This window comes from Ciconia boyciana, chromosome 15, assembly GCF_034638445.1.
Source record: "Ciconia boyciana chromosome 15, ASM3463844v1, whole genome shotgun sequence".
NCBI lineage: Eukaryota > Metazoa > Chordata > Aves > Ciconiiformes > Ciconiidae > Ciconia > Ciconia boyciana.
This window is the reverse complement of record NC_132948.1, coordinates 4,326,684-4,345,994: the sequence shown is the minus strand read 5'-3', so window position 1 is coordinate 4,345,994 and position 19,311 is coordinate 4,326,684. Positions and strand designations below refer to the sequence as shown.

Here is a 19,311-nt window from a genome sequence, read left to right as displayed (position 1 = left end):
AAGCTCTCTAACTGCGTGCTGTATTTACTGTGTAGGAGATAACAGAGCAAGCACTAGAGAGAATTTATTTGGTTTTGGAATTTTGCTGTTAAGGTAGACAGTGTTAAAATCTGCGCAGCTTCTTTAATTAAAATGTATGTAAATGAACAGATGATGGCTATAAAGACAGTGAAAATTCTCACATGCTTAAGACTGTCAGCTTTGTACTTTGGTCATCTAGTTATTACCAGATTTATCCCTGCAAAAAGGTCTTGTAATTTTTACCATATAAGAAATGCCTTAACAAACAAACAAGCAAAACCAGTACCAGTGAAACACAGATCAGCTGCTTACAAATGGATCCAGGGTTTGTTTGGAAAGTATTTATAGAACCTCACTGTAGGCTAAAGATCTGTGTTTAATTTTTGTGCTGATAAACTCTACCTTTAAGCCTTGTGTAAATGTTAAGAGTGTTGGATTTTCCTTAGATACAAAGTGCTGGGTTGTGAGTGAGCATCAAAAAGGTTTTGAGTGATCTGCACAGAACTAGTGTTGTTTCTTGGACTTGCAGAACAATTCATTGTGCTTATTTGCAGGATTGTGGAAGCAACTGATTAAACTCTCAGGATGTTAAGGATGTTAAGGATGACTGCTAATAATAAAGGGCTGAATGCCCTTTACATGAAGGTGACTTATGTTTCTTTCTCATTTTGAATCTAGCTCTTACTCTTCGGGCTCTTTGTTTCAGGATCTGGCTCCTTACCTACCCAGTGTGACTCCTGGACTGAAGGCATCTCTGTTGGATCCTGTACCTGAAGTAAGTCTTTTGTACAAATACAGTTTGTCTTTCAGTGCATGAGGTTAGACTTTGTCCTAATCTTCTGTAGATCTGTAGTTGGTCTGACACCTCTGTCCTAGTAACTTTGACTGGATATTTTGCGAATCTCTGTTCCTCTTGTCTGTTAGGTGCGTACAGTGTCTGCAAAGGCACTGGGAGCCATGGTGAAGGGTATGGGAGAATCATGCTTTGAGGATTTGTTGCCATGGCTGATGGAGACACTGACGTATGAGCAGAGCTCAGTGGATCGATCTGGTGCTGCTCAAGGTGGGGACAGCTGTGTCTGAATACTGAGTTCAGACTTTCTCCTATTAAATCAGATTAGCTTGTTCTTTCTTGTGTTCATCAGCTCTGTTCCCTGCTTTTTTTCCCAGGTCTGGCTGAAGTTATGGCTGGTTTGGGGGTAGAAAAGCTGGAGAAACTTATGCCAGAGATTGTAGCTACTGCCACTAAAGTGGATATTGCTCCACATGTACGAGACGGTTATATCATGATGTTCAACTACCTGCCAATTACCTTTGGAGACAAGTTCACTCCCTATGTTGGTCCCATCATTCCTTGTATCCTTAAGGTATGTAGCAGAGGCCTGAAGAGTTTTATTTATTAGAGAATAAAAAGAAGCTTCCAGAGTAGTTTAAGCATCATTTCCAGTAATTGTGAGACATGCAGAGACTTGTCCAGCATTGCTGGAGTATATAAAATATAAAATAATTTAAATTATAAATTATTTCTTCTTCCAAATTACTTGCTTACTGTCTTTTGTTTGTAGTAACTAGTAATTTCTTGAAATCACCTTTGTGCATTCACAACTCTACAGTTAATTCACTTTTCATGGCTGAGAGAGAAAACATTGTTTTGTTTTCCTCCAGTTGGTCTTGTATATTGTGCTGAAAAAAACCCCAGTTTTCACAGACACTCTTCTGTCTCTGTTCAGGCACTGGCAGACGAGAATGAGTTTGTGCGGGACACTGCTCTGCGCGCCGGCCAAAGAATCATCAGTATGTATGCTGAGACTGCCATTGCGCTTCTCCTGCCACAGCTTGAGGATGGCCTCTTTGATGACTTGTGGAGGATAAGGTAAGGGATAACCATCTTACTCACAGACATTTCTCTTTCATGGTTGAAAAACTGGTGTGATTCAGACTCTTATGTTGCTCCTCAAGCAAATGCAGAGACCTCCTGGGAAGCAAAAGCAAGTGTCTCTTTTTGCTTGTTGATTTGGATATGATGCTTTATAGCACCAGGTCTGAGAAGCCCTGCCAGCCGTGGATCAGGTTTCCTGGTACCTGCAAAGCATTCCTACTAGATTACTAGTTCTGGTAGTGACTCTGAAAAGCACTTCTAAGGCAGTTGATGTGGCAATATTTATCCCTCATACGTTGTTTTTCATTTTTCGAAATGCTGAGTAAGTTATTGTTCTCCTGTGTATGGAAATGTGCAGTGGAGCGCTCACAGCTAATAGCAATTGCTCAAAAATTAGTTGTACTAAAAGGCTTGTGTCAGCTGAGTGCTGATGAGTGCACTTATCCCAGGTGAATGTCTTTTGGGTTGAGACAGATACTGGCAATGTCTTGTTCCTTTCTAGAGTCCAGGCTGTTCCCTGATTCATTGCTTTGATACGGGAATTCTCTCAGCCCCTTCCCGTTTGGAATTCACTCCTTCCCTTTCTCTTTAGCATGCTTCTTCTCAGTCATGTAGGCAGACTGATCTTCCATATCAGCCCATGCAGCATTTCAGTGCTGACTTAGCTCTTTGCCTTGCATTTTGCTCATGTCTGTATTTGATGTACTGTCATCTTTGGACAGGTACTGCCTGAATACCCTGTTTATAACACTTGACTTGCTCCTGTTGCCAGGTTTAGCTCAGTTCAGCTCCTTGGAGATCTTCTGTTCCATATCTCAGGAGTCACTGGAAAAATGACCACGGAAACTGCCTCAGAGGATGACAACTTTGGAACAGCCCAGTCAAACAAGGTAAAGCTGTTCTTCTCTGTTGTGCCTTTTGTTTTATTTATTATTTTTTCAAATCAGCATGGAAAGCCTGATAGAAAGATGTATTGAATAATCACGTTTTCTTCTTTTTGTAAGTTTCAGGAGTGGATAATACAATTTTGTTCCTATTTCTTTTCAGGCTATTATTAATGCTCTTGGTGTAGAGAGGAGGAACAGGGTGCTGGCAGGGCTGTATATGGGCCGCTCTGACACCCAGCTGGTAGTGCGTCAAGCCTCCTTACATGTCTGGAAGATTGTAGTCTCAAACACTCCTCGCACGCTGCGTGAAATTTTGCCAACCCTCTTTGGGCTTCTGCTGAAATTCTTGGCCAGTACTTGTGCAGATAAGCGAACGGTGAGAAATTAAGTAATGCCTTCCTGTTACTGCAGGTGACCATATAAACTAATGCCTGAAGAATACAGGATAATTCTTTTCTATAAATCACTCCAAAGCTGTCATTAATTTAACTGTTCTGAGCATGACTATGTCTGAGTTCTCCCTTTGCTGAAGGCAACTGTGATGACAGTAAAACTGTTTTTCTGTGGTTACTTATAATAGTAGTGTTTCCATTCCTACTGCTCTGTCTATACTGTGAATGGTAGTTTATGGTCAGAAGTTAACATCTGCTCACAGTTCATCTTAAGTTTTATAAAACAGGAAAATAGTTAATGAATAAACTTTTGGGGACAGGTTGCAGCACGGACATTAGGAGACCTTGTCCGAAAGTTAGGAGAGAAGATCCTTCCTGAAATCATTCCTATTCTGGAAGATGGACTGAGGTCAGACAAGAGTGATGAGAGGCAAGGAGTCTGCATTGGGTTGAGTGAGATAATGAAATCTACCAGCAGGGATGCGGTAAGTCATATGTGGAAGGTGAAATCTCCAGTTTCCTAAATATTTATGTTACGATGCAGGTATTGCAGTTGAGACAGAATAATACAGCTAGTGCTGGACTTGTTTTATGGGCTGAATTCAGGGCTTACTAACTAACTAACTTGCCAGAACTAACATGAGTTGCTGTTCAGGCAAATGTATACATTTGTATCTGCCAGTAAATTTAAAACATTGCACAGTTCTGACTTTTATGAGATATAATAATAGAAATCATCCACTAGGTAGCCTTAGAGCACTGCAGATATTTGTGTTGATTAATCCTGGTTTTCTTCCAACATATTTCAAGCAAACAGCAATTTAGTTTCAGCTGTGCAAATTCTGTGTTCTTAGCTACTTTACTGAGATGCATGTGTCTGTTGTGCTTTAGGTATTCTGTAATTTCATCTCTACATCTTTAGGTACTGCTTTTCTCTGAGTCCCTAGTTCCTACAGTGAGAAAAGCGCTGTGTGACCCTCTGGAAGAAGTCCGAGAGGCTGCAGCTAAAACATTTGAACAGTTGCACTCAACAATTGGACATCAAGCTCTTGAAGATATCCTGCCGTTTTTGCTGAAGCAGCTGGTAAGCGTTGCTCAACATCAGTCAACAACTTGATTAATGATGTTGTGGGACAGGTTTTGAATAGTTAGCTGTTGTGGTTTAACCCCAGCCAGGAACTAAGCACCACACAGCCGCTCGCTCACTCCCCCCTGGTGGGATGGGGGAGAGAATCAGAAGAGTAAAAGTGAGAAAACTCGTGGGTTAAGATGAAGACAGTTTAATAGGGAAAGCAAAAGCTGCACGTGCAAGCAAAGCAAAACAAGGAATTCATTCACTCCTTCCCATGAGCAGGCAGGTGTTCAGCCATCTCCAGGAAAGCAGGGCTCCATCATGCGTAACAGTGACTTAGGAAGACGAACGCCATCACTCTGAATGTCCCCCCATTCCTTCTTCTTCCCCCAACTGTATATACTGAGCATGACATCATATGGTGTGGAATATCCCTTTGGTCAGTTGGGGTCAGCTGTCCCAGCCGTGTCCCCTCCCAACTCCTTGTGCACCCCCAGCCCCCTCGCTGGTGGGGTGGGGTGAGGAGCAGCAAAGGCCTTGAGTCTGTGTAAGCACTGCTCAGCAATAACGAAAACACGCCTGCGTTATCAACACTGTTTCCAGCACAAATCCAAAACAGCCCCATACAAGCTATTACGGAAAAAATTAACTCTATCCCAGCCAAAACCAGGACATTCTCCACCCCTTATTCCATACCATTTATGTCATGCTCAGGTCCCACACTATCCAATACCTCCCCGTTAACCACCCCCCCCCTTCCCATCCTTTGATATAATACACAGATATCATTCCCTTAGTCTATGGACCACCCCTGTGAAACGTCCACAAAATGTCCACTGAGTTCATTTAGTCCATGACTTTGGGCTCCAGCTGTTATGGTGGTCACTCAGGACAGCAGAGGTGGTGTGTGGCGTGGAGTTGTTGGGCACCAAAGTCAGCTCAGGTCAGGTCACTGCTGCACTTGCACTGCTTCTTGTAAGGCTTCTCCTCCATTGGTTCAGGTGGTTTCTGCTATAGTAATTCCTATAACATGGAACTCAAATCCGAGGTTACAACAATTTAAAGGTATTTCCATCACAATGTCCACCCCTGGTCCCTTTGGACCAGACCATAGGGTTTAACATTGCAATGATCTCCTCCCCTTGCCCCGCTCTGGCTTGGACTTATCCACAGACTGCGGGCCCCTAGGGGTGTACCTGCTCCAAGTGGAGCCTTATCTATGAGCCACAGTCTCTCCAGGGTATACCTGCTGCTGCATAGACTTATCCACAGCTACAGTCGCTTTGAGGTGCACCTGCTCCAGCGTGGCCTTCTCCATGGGCCACAATGCCTTCAGAGATATACCTGCTCCAGCGTGGCCTTACCCACAGCCACAGTCCCTTCAGAAGGAAACCTGCTCCAACAGGGCCTCACCCATGGCTGCAGTCCCTCCAGCGGTGTACCTGCTCTGTCGTGAGATTATCCATGGCCACACGCTTTGAGGTGCTCCAGCCATGACTTCATGCACAGCCACTGATGCTTCAAGGTGTGCCTTCTCTAGCGTGGACTTATCCTTGGGCCACAATCCCTTCAGAGGTATACCTGCTGTGGCACAGACATAACCACGGCCACAGACGCTTTGAGATGTACCTGCTCTGGCATGGGCTTATCCATGGGCACAGACGCTTCGGGGTGCGCTGCTCCCGCGTGGACTCATCCACAGGTCACAGTCCCTTCGACTCGAGTTCACACTGGAGTTCCAGCCTGTCCGGCACAGAAACAGCAGCGATGCCCTGGCCGTCTGCCAGCCCAGGCGCATGGCCATTGCTGTTATCAACATGTTCCCAGGCACAGCAGAGTAAGACGATCAGCAGTACAGCAGCACAGCAAGCAGCAAAAGCAAAAAGCAGCCACTAACGAGCACTAGACTTTAATATACAGTGAGGCAAGCAAGCCCCATGGCAAGCACAGGAGCCTGCTGATTAATAGCTAAACAGCAATAACAGCTATAAATTCGATCTAGCACATTCCAATCAAATCTGTCATTATCTGGAACCCTTTGAGCCCCACGCTGGGTGCCAAAAAGGACTGTCGTGGTTTAACCCCAGCTGGGAACTAAGCACCACCGAGCTGCTCGCTCACTTGCCCCGGTGGGATGGGGGAGAGAATCAGAAGGGTAAAAGTGAGAAAACTCGTGGGCTGAGATAAAGACAGTTGAATAGGGAGAGCACAAGCTGCGCACACAAGCAAAACAAAACAAGGAATTCATTCACTGCTTCCCGTTGGCAGGCAGGTGTTCAGCCATCTCCAGGAAAGCAGCACAAATTTCCAGCACAAATCCAAAACATAGCCCCGTACTAGCCCCTGTGAAGAAAATTAACTCTATCCCAGCCCAAACCAGCACAGTAGCTTAAAGGGGAAGCAGGATTGTAGTGGCAGACCTTCTAGGGAATGGCCGCTTTATTTTGTCTCCTCCATGGAGTCATCCTAGCCATCGGTAGGGAAGATCTCATGGCTAAAGCATAGGCCTAAGAATTACTACATCTGGCTGTGCTTGGGAATGGCCACTGTCACCTGCTTAAGTTGTTTGGCCACCATTCCTGATACGGAAAATCTTTCTGATGTGACAGAAGAGCTTGGTTTGGGTTTTTGCTATATAATATGAGAGCATTTTGGGATAGAAGGACTTGTGTGGGGGTTATATGATCACATGGTAAATTGTCACTTGAAGTAGGGTTTAGCTTGGTGTGTCACAGATCACCTCTCAGGTTTGTAACTTTCTCTTTCCCTGTAGGAAAATGAAGAGACATCTGACTTTGCTGTGGATGGTCTTAAACAAGTTATGGCTGTCAAGAGCCGTGTGGTGCTGCCTTATTTGGTGCCAAAGGTACAAGTGGAAAAAAATTTTAAACTTCAGAACTGTGCTTTTTCCTCTCCTTGCTGCCAGTTTTCTTTGGACCGATATGCCATAAGGAAGAGCATAGTTTTGAATTTTTCTTCTGATTTTATGCTCAAAACATTGTCATTTGGGTTGTGATGCATTTATACTTGGAAACTTTACATGTTGTAGATGAATTGAGATTCCTTCTGAAAAAACTTCCTGCTTTTCTCTTTTTTTGTTTGTTTTTGGGTTTTTTTGTTTGTTTTGTTTGTTTTGGTTTGGTTTTTTTTAGCTGACTGCTCCCCCTGTGAACACCCGCGTGCTAGCTTTCCTCTCGTCAGTGGCAGGGGACGCTCTGACACGGCACTTGAGTGTCATCCTGCCTGCTATGATGTCTGCACTGAAAGAGAAGCTGGGGACCAGTGAAGAGCAATTGGCAAGTAGCACGACTCAGCTCTTTGTTATGACAGGTTGCCTGAAGATAGAGCTTCGGGTTTACTTCCCAGAACAGAATCTGTGTTCTCTAGATTCACAGATTGCATGTTTTAATTCAGTCCATGAGCTCCTTCAGGATGAGTCTTTTTGCCTGGTGGCATATTGTGAGTTGAAAAACGTATGCTTTCCAAATCTATTTGTATCCATATAAAAGTCTCTCTGGCCTGCGACAAGATACAATTCTCAGTTTACTTATTCTTGGAGAACTGCCAGAGTGTCTGGTTAACTTTGTATTTATTCTTGGTATAGAAGACTGAGAGATTAAAGGGCTGAAGGGAGGAAATCTCCTGTTTTGCATGCAGCACTCCTTCTGTACTGCTTCCCGAAACATCTGGTATTTGGACTCCAGAGAACATCCTGGAGTTGTGATTGCGAACAGACATGTACATAAGTTAGTGAATTAGGAAGGTGAGTGACAGAGTCCTGTTGTCTGTCTGCTGTAGATGCCCATTAGCTCAGCTTCTAGCCCCAGGTCTGCCTGGAGATCTCTTATGTACCCACAGACGTGCATGTAATTAGTATTACGACGCACAGCATTAAACTACCTAAATCAAAAAAATGTTATCTGACAAGACCCACAGTCTCTAAGAGGTGAATAAGATTGGGAGACTGAGCTACTCTAATTTTTGTAAATTAGCCCTTCTGCAGCTGGAGAGCGACCTGTGCAGCAATCAGTTCAGCAGAGTTTGGTCACTTGTTACATTTTGAGAGTTGGTTATATAGCTGTCTCTGCTCCAGGAATGAATCGAGCCTTTAATGGTAATGTGACCAGCTATTTAATGAGAAACGGTTAGCAAGTGGGATATGTTGTAGTATTTCTCTAAGACATAATGCTGTGGATAACATGGGGAAACCTGGGGCTAAATCTGGCTTTGTTCTATTTGAGAGTTAACGTAAAGTTAATTTGGACTCTTTAGGAGATGGCAAACTGCCAGTCTGTAATCCTGTCTGTGGAAGATGATGCTGGACAAAGAATTATAACTGAAGATTTACTAGAAGCTACCCGCAGCCCTGAGCTGGGAATGAGACAGGCGGCAGCTGTCATTCTGAATATCTACTGCTCCAAGACAAAAGCAGACTATACTGGTCATCTCAAGAGCTTGGTTTCGGGCTTGATACGTCTATTTAATGACACCAACCCTGTAGTTCTGAATGAAAGCTGGGATGCGCTTAATTCTATCACCAAGGTGAGAGGCAGCGTAAAAAGGTTACAGTGGTAATGCCTGGCAAGAAGAAAATGGGAATAGCTGGTAAAATGCTGCCTAAATTGAACCTTCTTGATTGATTGTAAACTACATTTTCGTTTGCAAATGCTGCAAAGATTTGAGACTTGTAAGATGAGCTTGACTTCAGCATTGTGAGCAAGGAGGCAGGAAACAGGTGTCTTCTCTTGACACACCTGAGAAGAATTCACAAAGAATAGCTGGTTGCTGTGCTGCCTCATCTTTGTCTTACCTCTCTCTCTTGCAGAAATTAGATGCTGGGAACCAGCTCGCTCTCATTGAGGACCTGCACAAGGATATCCGGATTGTAGGGAACGAGGCCAAAGGCGAGCATGTGCCAGGATTCTGTATTCCTAAGAAGGTAAAGGACCAGAATGAGCATGGATTCATCACAGCCATAATACCCACCTTTTGGGGGAACTGGTTGATATGACTTTACAACTATTAGAAGCAGTGACTGTTGGGGCATTCCAAACCTGTATGTGGGAGAGACTTTTGTAGGTTACTGCTGCTCTTGAGTTACCCTACAAAAGACTCCTCTTGTAACAAGATCTTTGACAGTTCTGTTATGCATGGAAGTCGTGGTCGCTGGCTGCTTTTTGTGGGGGAGTATAAAGCTGGACTTCTGTGCCAAATTTCTCTGGTTTAAAAATTCCCTGAGCCGCCACCACTTTTCTCATAGCAACTGGCTTAGTAAGGCGTAGATGCATGAAATCAAACCAAATAAAAGTAGCTCTTTAAATGTGGAAGCAGGCAGCTGAAGGTCAACAGGAAATTGAGATAAACTCTCCAAGTTTGTGCATCTGGTGTATATCAGGAGAAAAAATAAGATATGTATTTTTTGCATCTTAACTTCTAAGCTTTTTTATCCGATTTTCATGACAGGGAGTGACTTCCATACTCCTGGTGCTGCGGGAAGGTGTTTTAACTGGTAATCCAGAGCAGAAGGAGGAGGCGGCAAAGGCCTTAGGGCTGGTTATTAAGCTGACTTCTGCTGAAGCTCTTAAACCATCTGTGGTGAGCATTACTGGGCCACTTATTCGGATCTTGGGAGATCGGTTCAGCTGGAATGTCAAAGTGGCTCTGCTTGAAACATTAAGCCTTCTTTTAGCCAAGGTAAGATTCAAAGTCACTGACTGTGGTTTGTGAACATTTTCCTTCAGAAATACTTGTTGCTGTTCACATAAAATCACGCTGTTCATGTCTGCTGGTGTGGATTTGCTATTTTGGAATGGCAATGTAACTGGATTGTATTCTTCCAGCAGCTTCTGGCCTACCAAAAAAGCCGCCAATGCTTGAATCACTGGGCTTCTTGGAAATACTGCTAAATGCTGATCCCACTTTCAAGTGATTAAAAACTACCATGTAATTAATCTCTCCTGTGTCCACCATTTTTATGGATTGTTAAGTGCAAAGATGATCATCTTACGTATCTTTGAACTGAGCTGAGCTTTTATTTAGCGCTCTGTGTATAAAAGGCTGTTCATGATAGTGTAAAACTTTTCAGCAGTGTTACCCTTGTATTTCTGTATGCAGAAAATAAGATTAGATTTGAAAAGGTTAAAAGTTTTGCAGTATTGTTTCATGTTTTTCCTATTTTAGTAGTGTGTCAGATCTGAACAAGGGCTATTTGTGATAACTTCCATAGAAGAGGTGATGCTGTTCTCAGGCTTTGATTTCTAGCCACTGTTTCAGACTTGACTGCGCCACTTTCCCTTTTATCTCTGGTGTAGGTTGAGATTGCCCTGAAACCGTTTTTGCCCCAATTGCAAACAACCTTCACCAAAGCTCTGCAAGACTCAAACCGTGCTGTTCGCCTTAAAGCTGCTGATGCTCTTGGTAAACTCATTGTCATCCATGTAAAAGTGGATCCTCTCTTTACGGAGCTACTGAACGGAATTCGTTCCAGTGATGACTCTGCCATCAGGTAAGCTGTAGGTGATATCTCGGGCCTTCCTGCTTATTAAGGATGAAGGAAAGGGCTAGGATGAATGAACAAAATGGTTACAGCTATTTGTGTAGAATTTCTTTTTTTTTTTCTCCCCTTAATTCTGAGAGTAAGATTTACTTATTAGTGAAAGCAGTTGACTGTTAATCAAGGGTTGTAAAACAAAGAATGCGGACGATAGGGATTTCCTGGGTCAGAAGCTGAGCTGTGACAGTGCACCAGGGGAAGCATTGCTTGGCATCTGCCCAGTTCTCTCTCCTGCACACCCCGCAGCAACCCACTGCAGCCCACTTTCAGATACAAGATGGCATCAGTTGTCAGTCTGACCTGAACTAATGCAGCTGTTCTTGTATCCTAAGTGCACAGATCCCTAAGAAATTAACTTCCTGATCTGAGGATTTTTTTAATGTTTGACTAGTCAGAAAATATTTACGTTGTAACAGACAGACACAAGCACCCAAACATGGAAATACTCTAGCATGGAGTTTTCAGCAGTGCAGAGAGAGTATCAGTCTCCTAAACTGTAAGGCATGTTAGTGTAATTGCTCTGTAAGAAACTGTTACGGGTATCCAGGGCTCAGTGTCTTCTCTAGGGTGGGGGAAGAGGCGCTGTCTGACTGTAAGTTGTGATCGCTTCTAGGGACACAATGCTGCAAGCTCTGCGGTTTGTAACACGAGGAGCTGGTGCCAAAGTTGATGCTGCAATTAGGAAGAATATCAGCACGGTGCTTCTAGGGATGCTGGGACATGATGAGGTACTGCTTCAGCCAGCTGCAAAGGATCCCTGCTGTAGACAGTCTTATTCTTAAATTTAAAATCTGAACTTTCTAACAAGTATTTTCTAAAATAACTTCTGGGGGAAATAACTAATGGCAGAGTGGAAAGAAACTTACATAAAGAAGCATGTGGTGGGCATTACTCACTAAACTGAATGCTGTCTGTAAAATCGATCTCCTTGGAGCCTTGTAGTGTGTTAGCTGAGCGTCGGGTGCAAGAATTAGAGATCCCTAGCCAATCACTGGTAACTCTGAGAATCTGTGAGTTTAATGTCTCCTTAGCAACTGTCTACGTGGGTTTGACCTGCAGCTCCTCACCAACGTGTCTGAGACAGCTCTGAAGTCAGGATTTGTTTTTTATCTTGGAGAAAACTTGCAATACCTTCACCATATGCACATATGTGTGTTTGTAGGCTCTCAGGTGGGGTTTATCATTTAGCGTGAGAATTTTTTCAGATAAAGGCAGATTTTTCTCCAACAAGCAAGAAGCTCTCCAGGTTTAATATAGGGTCTTCTGTATATGGCAGACAGCAACAGTATCATCTGTGAGATTAAAATTAATCATCTAGTAATTTCTTCCTTACGCTTTAATCTGTGCAACATAGATGTACACCTGTTGGCTTGCTAGAAATAGAAGAATTGAAAAATTCCCACTGGATTGTAAGTTTCAGGGTGGAGAGGAGTAGTGATGGGATGGTCACATAAGCAAGCCAAAACAACAAAAGCCTGGAAGTTTTAAATTAAAAGTAATATGAATTTATCACAGAGATAAGATCATCTAGAGATGGCTAGAAGTAATGCTTACTTTCTAGACTGTGAACCTAAACTTAACTCTTAATATGTCTTTTAAAACATTCACTTTCATCTTTACGACTTTTCCATTTAACAAATCAGAATTTATATAAGGTCTGTAATTCTTCAGTCTCTGCTGGCTTTTTTGACTGTGGATTTGGCTTTAAGTTCCATTATGTACAAGAAACCTTGGGAAGTGACAGAACTCCACAGGCAGTAGGAGTGAAAGGGGGTCTACTAATATTTATTTCCTCCTTCTCTTTTTATTTCATATCATCTTCTGTCACTTGCTGCTCTTGCTCCTTATCTCTGATGTGTATTGGGCTCAACTGTGTTACTCCTTTCTTCCTTCCTCATTAGGATGCCACCCGCATGGCCTCAGCTGGCTGCTTGGCAGAGCTGTGTGCATTTCTGTCAGAAGAGGAGCTCAGTACTGTTCTCCACCAGCACTTACTGGGTAGGTGAAGCTGTTTCTGGTGAGTGGAACTGATTCTGAAAGCACGGGAAGATACCTTCTTAGCCATTGGTTCAGGCAAACTTTATGACTGATTATTTAGGTTCCTCCTCCTTATCTTAATTAAGCCTGAATCTCTACTCTAGATTTTCTTGTGCTTTTCTTTGCTCATGGCTGTTAATTCATGCACCCTGGTACATAGTTGAGCACGGGGTAGTGGTTGTAACTTGGGGTTACCCATACTTTTTTTCTGGATTTCTTTTCAGATGAGTTGATGAAGTACCAGCATGGCTGAGTGATTGCTAGTGCTGACAGAGAGGATGGGGGGTGACAGGGTGTTCAGGCAGGGTGGACAGGTGGCCATTCCACCTTTTTTGATGACACTGTGACCTTAGATTGGCTTATGCTAATTGCAGACCACATCCGATGGCTTCAGATACTTTTGGAGAATTAACTAATTTGCCTCTAAGTTAGATAAAAGCATGAAATTTGTAGGAACTCGAGGTGTTTGGGAGTGCTACGGGATTACTCTCCTCTGTGGGATTAAAAAGGGAATCTGTTAGCTGGTTTCAAATTACACATGACTTTTACAATTTTATTAGAGTCAAAGCTTGTGTAATTCTGATTCCAAGCTCCTTCATGCACCAAGGGATGTGGGCTTGAACCATACAGAGTCACTTGTTTGTGTCTGGTTTCCATATCTGCCCAGAGGTGTTCTTGTCTGGTAGAGGTGGTGGGTTTTAGCACTGTTTGTATGTCTTTTTAGGAGGAGTGGAGGAAACAAGGTATTGCTTTAGATACTGCTTATTATTTCGTTTTATGGAAGTGAATTGGCAAACTGACAAAAGCTTTCTTAGGTGAAGAGGAATGGCTAGCAGGAGCCTTGCTATTGTTCTGTTCTTCCATCTGCAGCAGATGTCGCTGGCATTGACTGGATGGTGAGACACGGACGAAGCCTGGCTCTCTCTGTGGCTGTAAATGTTGCTCCTAGCAGGCTGTGTTCCCCCAAATACTACAACAGTGTTCAGGAGATGATCCTCAGCAATGCCACTGCTGACAGGGTAAGTGCTACCTGAGTGGGCGAGTTCTGTTGCAAGTAGTTTTAAAAGGTGTGCAGGTTCTCTGGGTTACCAAACAGAACAAAAATCCCCAAGTGCCATCTGAAGATTCTCCCTTGACTAGATACAGTTTTACTGTGAAATTACACGACTGTTCTGATTCTTCGAGTTCTGATCTCTGTGGAGACGAAGATTAAATAACCTTCAGCTGCAGAGTAGCTTTCATTGGGAGTAAATTACCGTTCTGTTTCCCTGTTAGAAGTTCCATTCTTGGGCCAGGTTTACAAGAAGTGCAAATATTTCGTTTTAGTAGAAAGATTTTAAATCTAGGGCTGAATGAGTAATTTGGTGTCAGGAAATTGGGGGCTCTGTGGGGCCTGCCACCTTATTCCATGTGGCTCATAGTCGCATTATGATTTTTTCATCATACTACCCAATAACATTAACCCAATGTTTTCCAGCTTTGCATGCTACAGTTTTTTGAAAGATGTGTTTAGCCTTCTGCAGAAGCTCACCAGCCCCTGAGACATGAGCCTGGTTATAAAAGCTGTTGACCTGTGCTGTAGTAATACCAATTTTTCTCCTTATGTTGAAGATTCCCGTTGCAGTTAGTGGCATCAGAGGGATGGGCTTTCTTATGAAATACCACATGGAAGGAGGAGGGAACCTGCCTCCAAAACTTTCCAACCTCTTTATTAAGGTAAGACTTTTAATGATAACTACCTGGCATTGTTCTCCTGTGATGTGACTCCTTGTTTAGCTAACTCATGGGTGGCTTTCCCTGTCAAATATCTGTATGGTAACCCAGCATGAAAACTGAAAGCTTGTTTGCCTTCTCTTGGGAAGCTCTAAATCCCCTGATCCTTGAAAATCTAGGTATGTCTTTTTGTGGCAAAGTACAGACAGAATCACTTTATCAGCCTGCTTTGCAGTTGTGAATACATCACTGCTATCCCTGCTATAGTATGGAAATTTGACTTTTGATCTTCCTGTGGTAAACTTCAGTTTTTCTTCTTATGAATTAATTTTTTTCTTTCCAGTAACAAACAGCTGGCAGAGAAGAGTGGGGGGGGTTGTCAGTTTTTTAAGGTTGCTAAAGGTCCAAGGGCCTTTGTCAGAAAGGCATCAAACCCCTACAGTTACTTTACCTGGTTTTGCTGCAGTACTTTCTGACTCCCACTTCTGTGGAAGGGAGTAGCTCCGAAGGACTGAGATAAAAGAGAGTATTGAAGTTAACTATTTTTTTTTCAATTCATATCTATTTAAATATTCTACCTCAAAATTCCTTTCCTTCTTGGTTGTTCTGGTTTTTTTTGTGTGGGGTTTATTTTTGTTTTTTTTTTTTTTCCTCCCCAGAAAAATATCGTTCATGGTAGACAGTATCTGAATTTTGAACCTCAGGATGTTTTTAATGTTGTAGAAAAGATAGGGCCAGGTAGAGTGCTTTTTATTTTGTCTGTTGGCTTTATTCTAAATAAAATGTGTTAATTTTCAGGTTTTACATTTCTTTTCAATTTACTTGAAAAACTAACAAACATGCAAGTTGACATGATGCAGGCCATCATTCTTCAAAGCAGACTTTTTGTATGAAGTCCTGCATTTATATATTAATTTGTATCACAGTATTGTATTAAAATATAAGTATCACAATTGTCGCAATATCTTTATCACAGTATTAATAATGCAGTTGACATTCAGATGTCAGCTTTCACGTTTTAAATGTGTTGAGATTAAATCAAAAAGACAAAACTTTTTTTTTTTTTTTTTTTAATTTTAAAATGAAATCCACTGTTGAAATGCACCTTATACTCTAACCAGAGACTGACATGGCTGTTGCTGCTGATTGAGTGTATTTTACAGAGGCGCTGACACTATCAGCTTTTGCTGCACTTAGTGGTCACTGTCATTTCCTGAGACAGTTCACAGAGAAACATGTGACCCTCTCGTCAGCCACATTTTTAGAAATTTTCTTTTGAAAAGGTGTCTTGTTTTCAAGGTTTTATCTTTTACTGTTACACAGTTTAGTCAAACTTGTTGATAACAAGTTTGCCTCTTGCATACCTGTGAGTTGAAAACTGCTTGCTTTTCTTGTTATACTTAAATTAGAAAAAAAGATAAACTACTGCTTTAAATACCTGTCCTTGGTACATCTGAATTTAAGTCCATCTTTGTCTGCTTTAGTGTCTCCAGAACTCATCCAGTGACATAAAGTTAGTTGCAGAAAAGATGATCTGGTGGGCAAATAAAAACCATCTTCCCTCACTGGATCCTCAAACAATTAAACCAATTCTCAAAGCGCTTCTGGACAACACAAAGGACAAAAACACCAGTGTAAGAGCCTACAGCGACCAAGCTATTGTCAATCTCCTGAAGATGAGAGCGGGTGAAGAAGTGCTTGAGGTACGAGAAAGAAGAAAATGTAATCACTGGTAGAAGGCCGTGTCACATTACGCTGCGTACGGTTAAGTGTTGTGCCTGGAACCTCAGAATGTGCTGGCAGTCTCTTAGGAAATAGATGGAGTGGGACATTCCTATTTGCATTTAAGCCTTCATCGGTATGCTCATGCTAAGCCTTGAAGAAATAAGCAATGCTGATAATGTACAACCTTACAGTGCAGTATTACTAAACTTGAGGTATTTAACATACCTCCCACGTTTAACATAGTAGCCTGGCTTTCAAAATGCCGTAAGCCCTTCCTGTGCTGTAGTTACCTTAGCTAGGACTGCTGGTTTATTGCCGTTGTCACTTGTATAATCCTACTGCAGCATTAGTGGTGCTAGAGAGAGTATTTTAGGATGGACTACTTCCTACGTCCATTTCCAGACCTCTTTTCTAAGTCTTAGCTGCTTTTGGATAGTTCCTATGTCTGGAATTGTAAAAGCAGATGAAGGATTTTTGTATGTTTGAAAGATTTTAGATCAGTACAGCTTGTAAGGCACTTACGTTTACTCTTACTTTGAATGGTATGTCATAAGGAATTGGTAATTGGTGTTGTCTTCCTTTCACAGTCAGTTTCCAAGATTCTGGATGCTGCCAGCTTGGAGCTCCTCAATGAAAGCTGCAGGAGATCACTGAAGAAGCTGGCTGGCCAGGCTGACTCTGATGAACAGATAGATGACACTATACTGACGTGATAATAAAGCTCCAGAAGACAAGAAATCACTGAACCAGCCGCTGCATCAGCATTTCAACTCAAACACCTATTTTAAATGTTTTCATTTTTGAAAATGTTAATTCTGATGGGATTTCATGAAAAGGACTCCCAGAGAGTATTTTAGTATCAAATATACCAGAATAGCCTTAATTAGACCCACATTAGCTGAAAATTGAAAATTTGGTCCCCTTTTTGAAACAAATAATGCGCAAGAAACAGATATACTAATCAATACCAGTAAATTGTGGCCAATTGTGAGATGTGGCTAGAGCACATCAGGCTTAAACTCTGGTGACACCTATTTCCTTTCCAGGGTCTGTGCAAAAACTCCAGTACTGGAAGTATTGTTGGTCTTTTCCACAGACCCTGTGAAGCAGGAATAGAACTCGGTGAAAGTTAAAGCGTATTGTTTTTGTGTACTGCTAACTTGCTGCTTGTGACGGTTCTGCAGACTGAAAATCCCTGTAAAACAAAGTATTTAAAGTAGCCTTAGAAATCACAAATGCGAAAGGGGGATTAAATGCAGTCTGTTTAAAGAAGGAACATTTAATAAAGGCTCTGACTTTGATCCTTCTGGTGTAAACTGTTCTTTTTACAAACTCATTTGTCAACAAACTTATACTGTGATTTACTTTTTGGACCTGCTTTTTCTAGGGCATACAGTTTGTAGAGTGGGTAGCGCTCTATAAAAACCTTTTGCAAAACTGAGGCAAGCTAGGGTTTAAAATCAAGCCAGAACTGACATTTAATGAAATCTGTAAGTAATTACTCCTATTAATTTCCAAAGTATTTTTGACTACAGACAGCTTTTTAGCTATTCAACTTGTGAAAAGTCCTCTATTTTTATGTCTTCAAAGGCTTCACAAGATACTTGGCACATCCAACATACAGATTTTTATTTTTTTTTGGTCAATGAGTTGTACCGCTCCAAGAAAGCAGTATTTTATTTTACTTGGCCACATATACCTCTTTTTTTTAAAAAAATTATTTTAATTTACTAATACCTTTTATGCCACTTGATGGAAATAGTGAAAATCCTGTTGCAGAACACACATTTTTAGAAGGAAAAATGAGCTTTATGTTCTATGTAGAGTAATAGTTAAGTGAGCCTTATCTATTTTATGAAACTACACAGAAGCTGGTTGCACCTGAGAAGCCAGAGCATTAAGATTTGTTGTTTCAAATGGGTGGGTGGTGCGTGTGTGGGGGAATCTTCCCTGCACCTAATTCTGGCTCAAACCGTGATGAAGGGAGGAGGACACAATACTACACATCATAAAATTTGAGAGCATAAAATGTAACCACACGGGAACCACACATTCTGCTAGAACTAATTTGCTGATTACTATGGCAGCAGCAGCAAACAGAAGAACATTTTATCTTCACCACTAATGCCTCAAACAGCAAGATACAATCTCGAGTAGATCTTTGGGAGTGCTGTGCTTTGTTCTGGTCAAAAATACGAGAACCTGTCAAAAAACGTTCTTGATGTTACGTCAGCTCCCTAGCCTGTGCTGTAGGCTCCTGGCAACAGAGATTCGCTGTAGGAGCCAGTGGAATACTGTTGGAAGGGACTTGGGGAAAATCAGCTGTTTTACCCCTTACCTGAGATAGGCTCAGCTCCAATGGAACCATTCCAAACTGATTTCCATATAATTGGTTTTTATAGCAATCGTATGATGGAGATTCCCTAACCTCTCTCTCCCATTTATTTCATTATAGAAACTTTTCATACTGTCAGAGCTTACCTCGTGTCTAAAAAAAAAAAAAACAACTTCCTTGCTGCTACCTGAGTCCTACCTTAGAAAAATAATCTACACCTTGCTGGTTGTCCTGTTCCCACAGACACTGAAAATAGCTCATTTTTGCAGCAACTGCATTGTCACTTCAGTGTTATCACCCCTGGATGAAACAAGTTTAGATTTTCTGAGTCTTTTCTCATAAATTTTCATGTTTTCTAAACTTATACTGCTGCCCTCTGTATTTGTTCCCTTCTGATTCATATTTGCCTCGTGGTGTCCACTGCTGGACCAGGTCTTCTAGGGGAGAATACTACTTTGCAAGCCCTACGTAACACGCTGTTTATCCCAACACAAGGTATGGGTGTTCTTCTTTTGCAACAGCACAGTGTTGTTGACGTGTTTACTTTGTGATCAGCTATGAAGCCAAGCTACAAAATTGCTCTTTGGCTATTTATTTCCTGTATTGTATTTATGCAGTTGGCTATTTCTACAAAACTGCAGTACTTTCCAGTTGGTCTTACTGAAATTGTATTCTCCTTATTTCATAACATTTATCT

General features: G+C 42.0%; 1 protein-coding gene across 1 annotated transcript in view; it reads left to right on the top strand.

Moving 5' to 3' along the window:
- The window catches only part of GCN1 (GCN1 activator of EIF2AK4), a 46,297-nt gene extending 28,717 nt beyond the window's left edge, over positions 1–17,580 (top strand). The window contains exons 39-58 of the mRNA XM_072880635.1: positions 728–796; positions 946–1,084; positions 1,192–1,388; positions 1,752–1,894; positions 2,673–2,790; positions 2,948–3,163; positions 3,500–3,664; positions 4,102–4,263; positions 7,025–7,117; positions 7,404–7,547; positions 8,524–8,793; positions 9,077–9,190; positions 9,715–9,945; positions 10,563–10,756; positions 11,418–11,532; positions 12,706–12,802; positions 13,712–13,860; positions 14,453–14,557; positions 16,039–16,257; positions 16,867–17,580. Of these exons, the coding sequence (XP_072736736.1) occupies positions 728–796; positions 946–1,084; positions 1,192–1,388; positions 1,752–1,894; positions 2,673–2,790; positions 2,948–3,163; positions 3,500–3,664; positions 4,102–4,263; positions 7,025–7,117; positions 7,404–7,547; positions 8,524–8,793; positions 9,077–9,190; positions 9,715–9,945; positions 10,563–10,756; positions 11,418–11,532; positions 12,706–12,802; positions 13,712–13,860; positions 14,453–14,557; positions 16,039–16,257; positions 16,867–16,992 (3,066 nt within the window). The 3' untranslated portion in view covers positions 16,993–17,580. The remainder of the gene's footprint in view (positions 1–727; positions 797–945; positions 1,085–1,191; positions 1,389–1,751; positions 1,895–2,672; positions 2,791–2,947; positions 3,164–3,499; positions 3,665–4,101; positions 4,264–7,024; positions 7,118–7,403; positions 7,548–8,523; positions 8,794–9,076; positions 9,191–9,714; positions 9,946–10,562; positions 10,757–11,417; positions 11,533–12,705; positions 12,803–13,711; positions 13,861–14,452; positions 14,558–16,038; positions 16,258–16,866) is intronic.
- Positions 17,581–19,311: the final 1,731 nt, after the last annotated feature.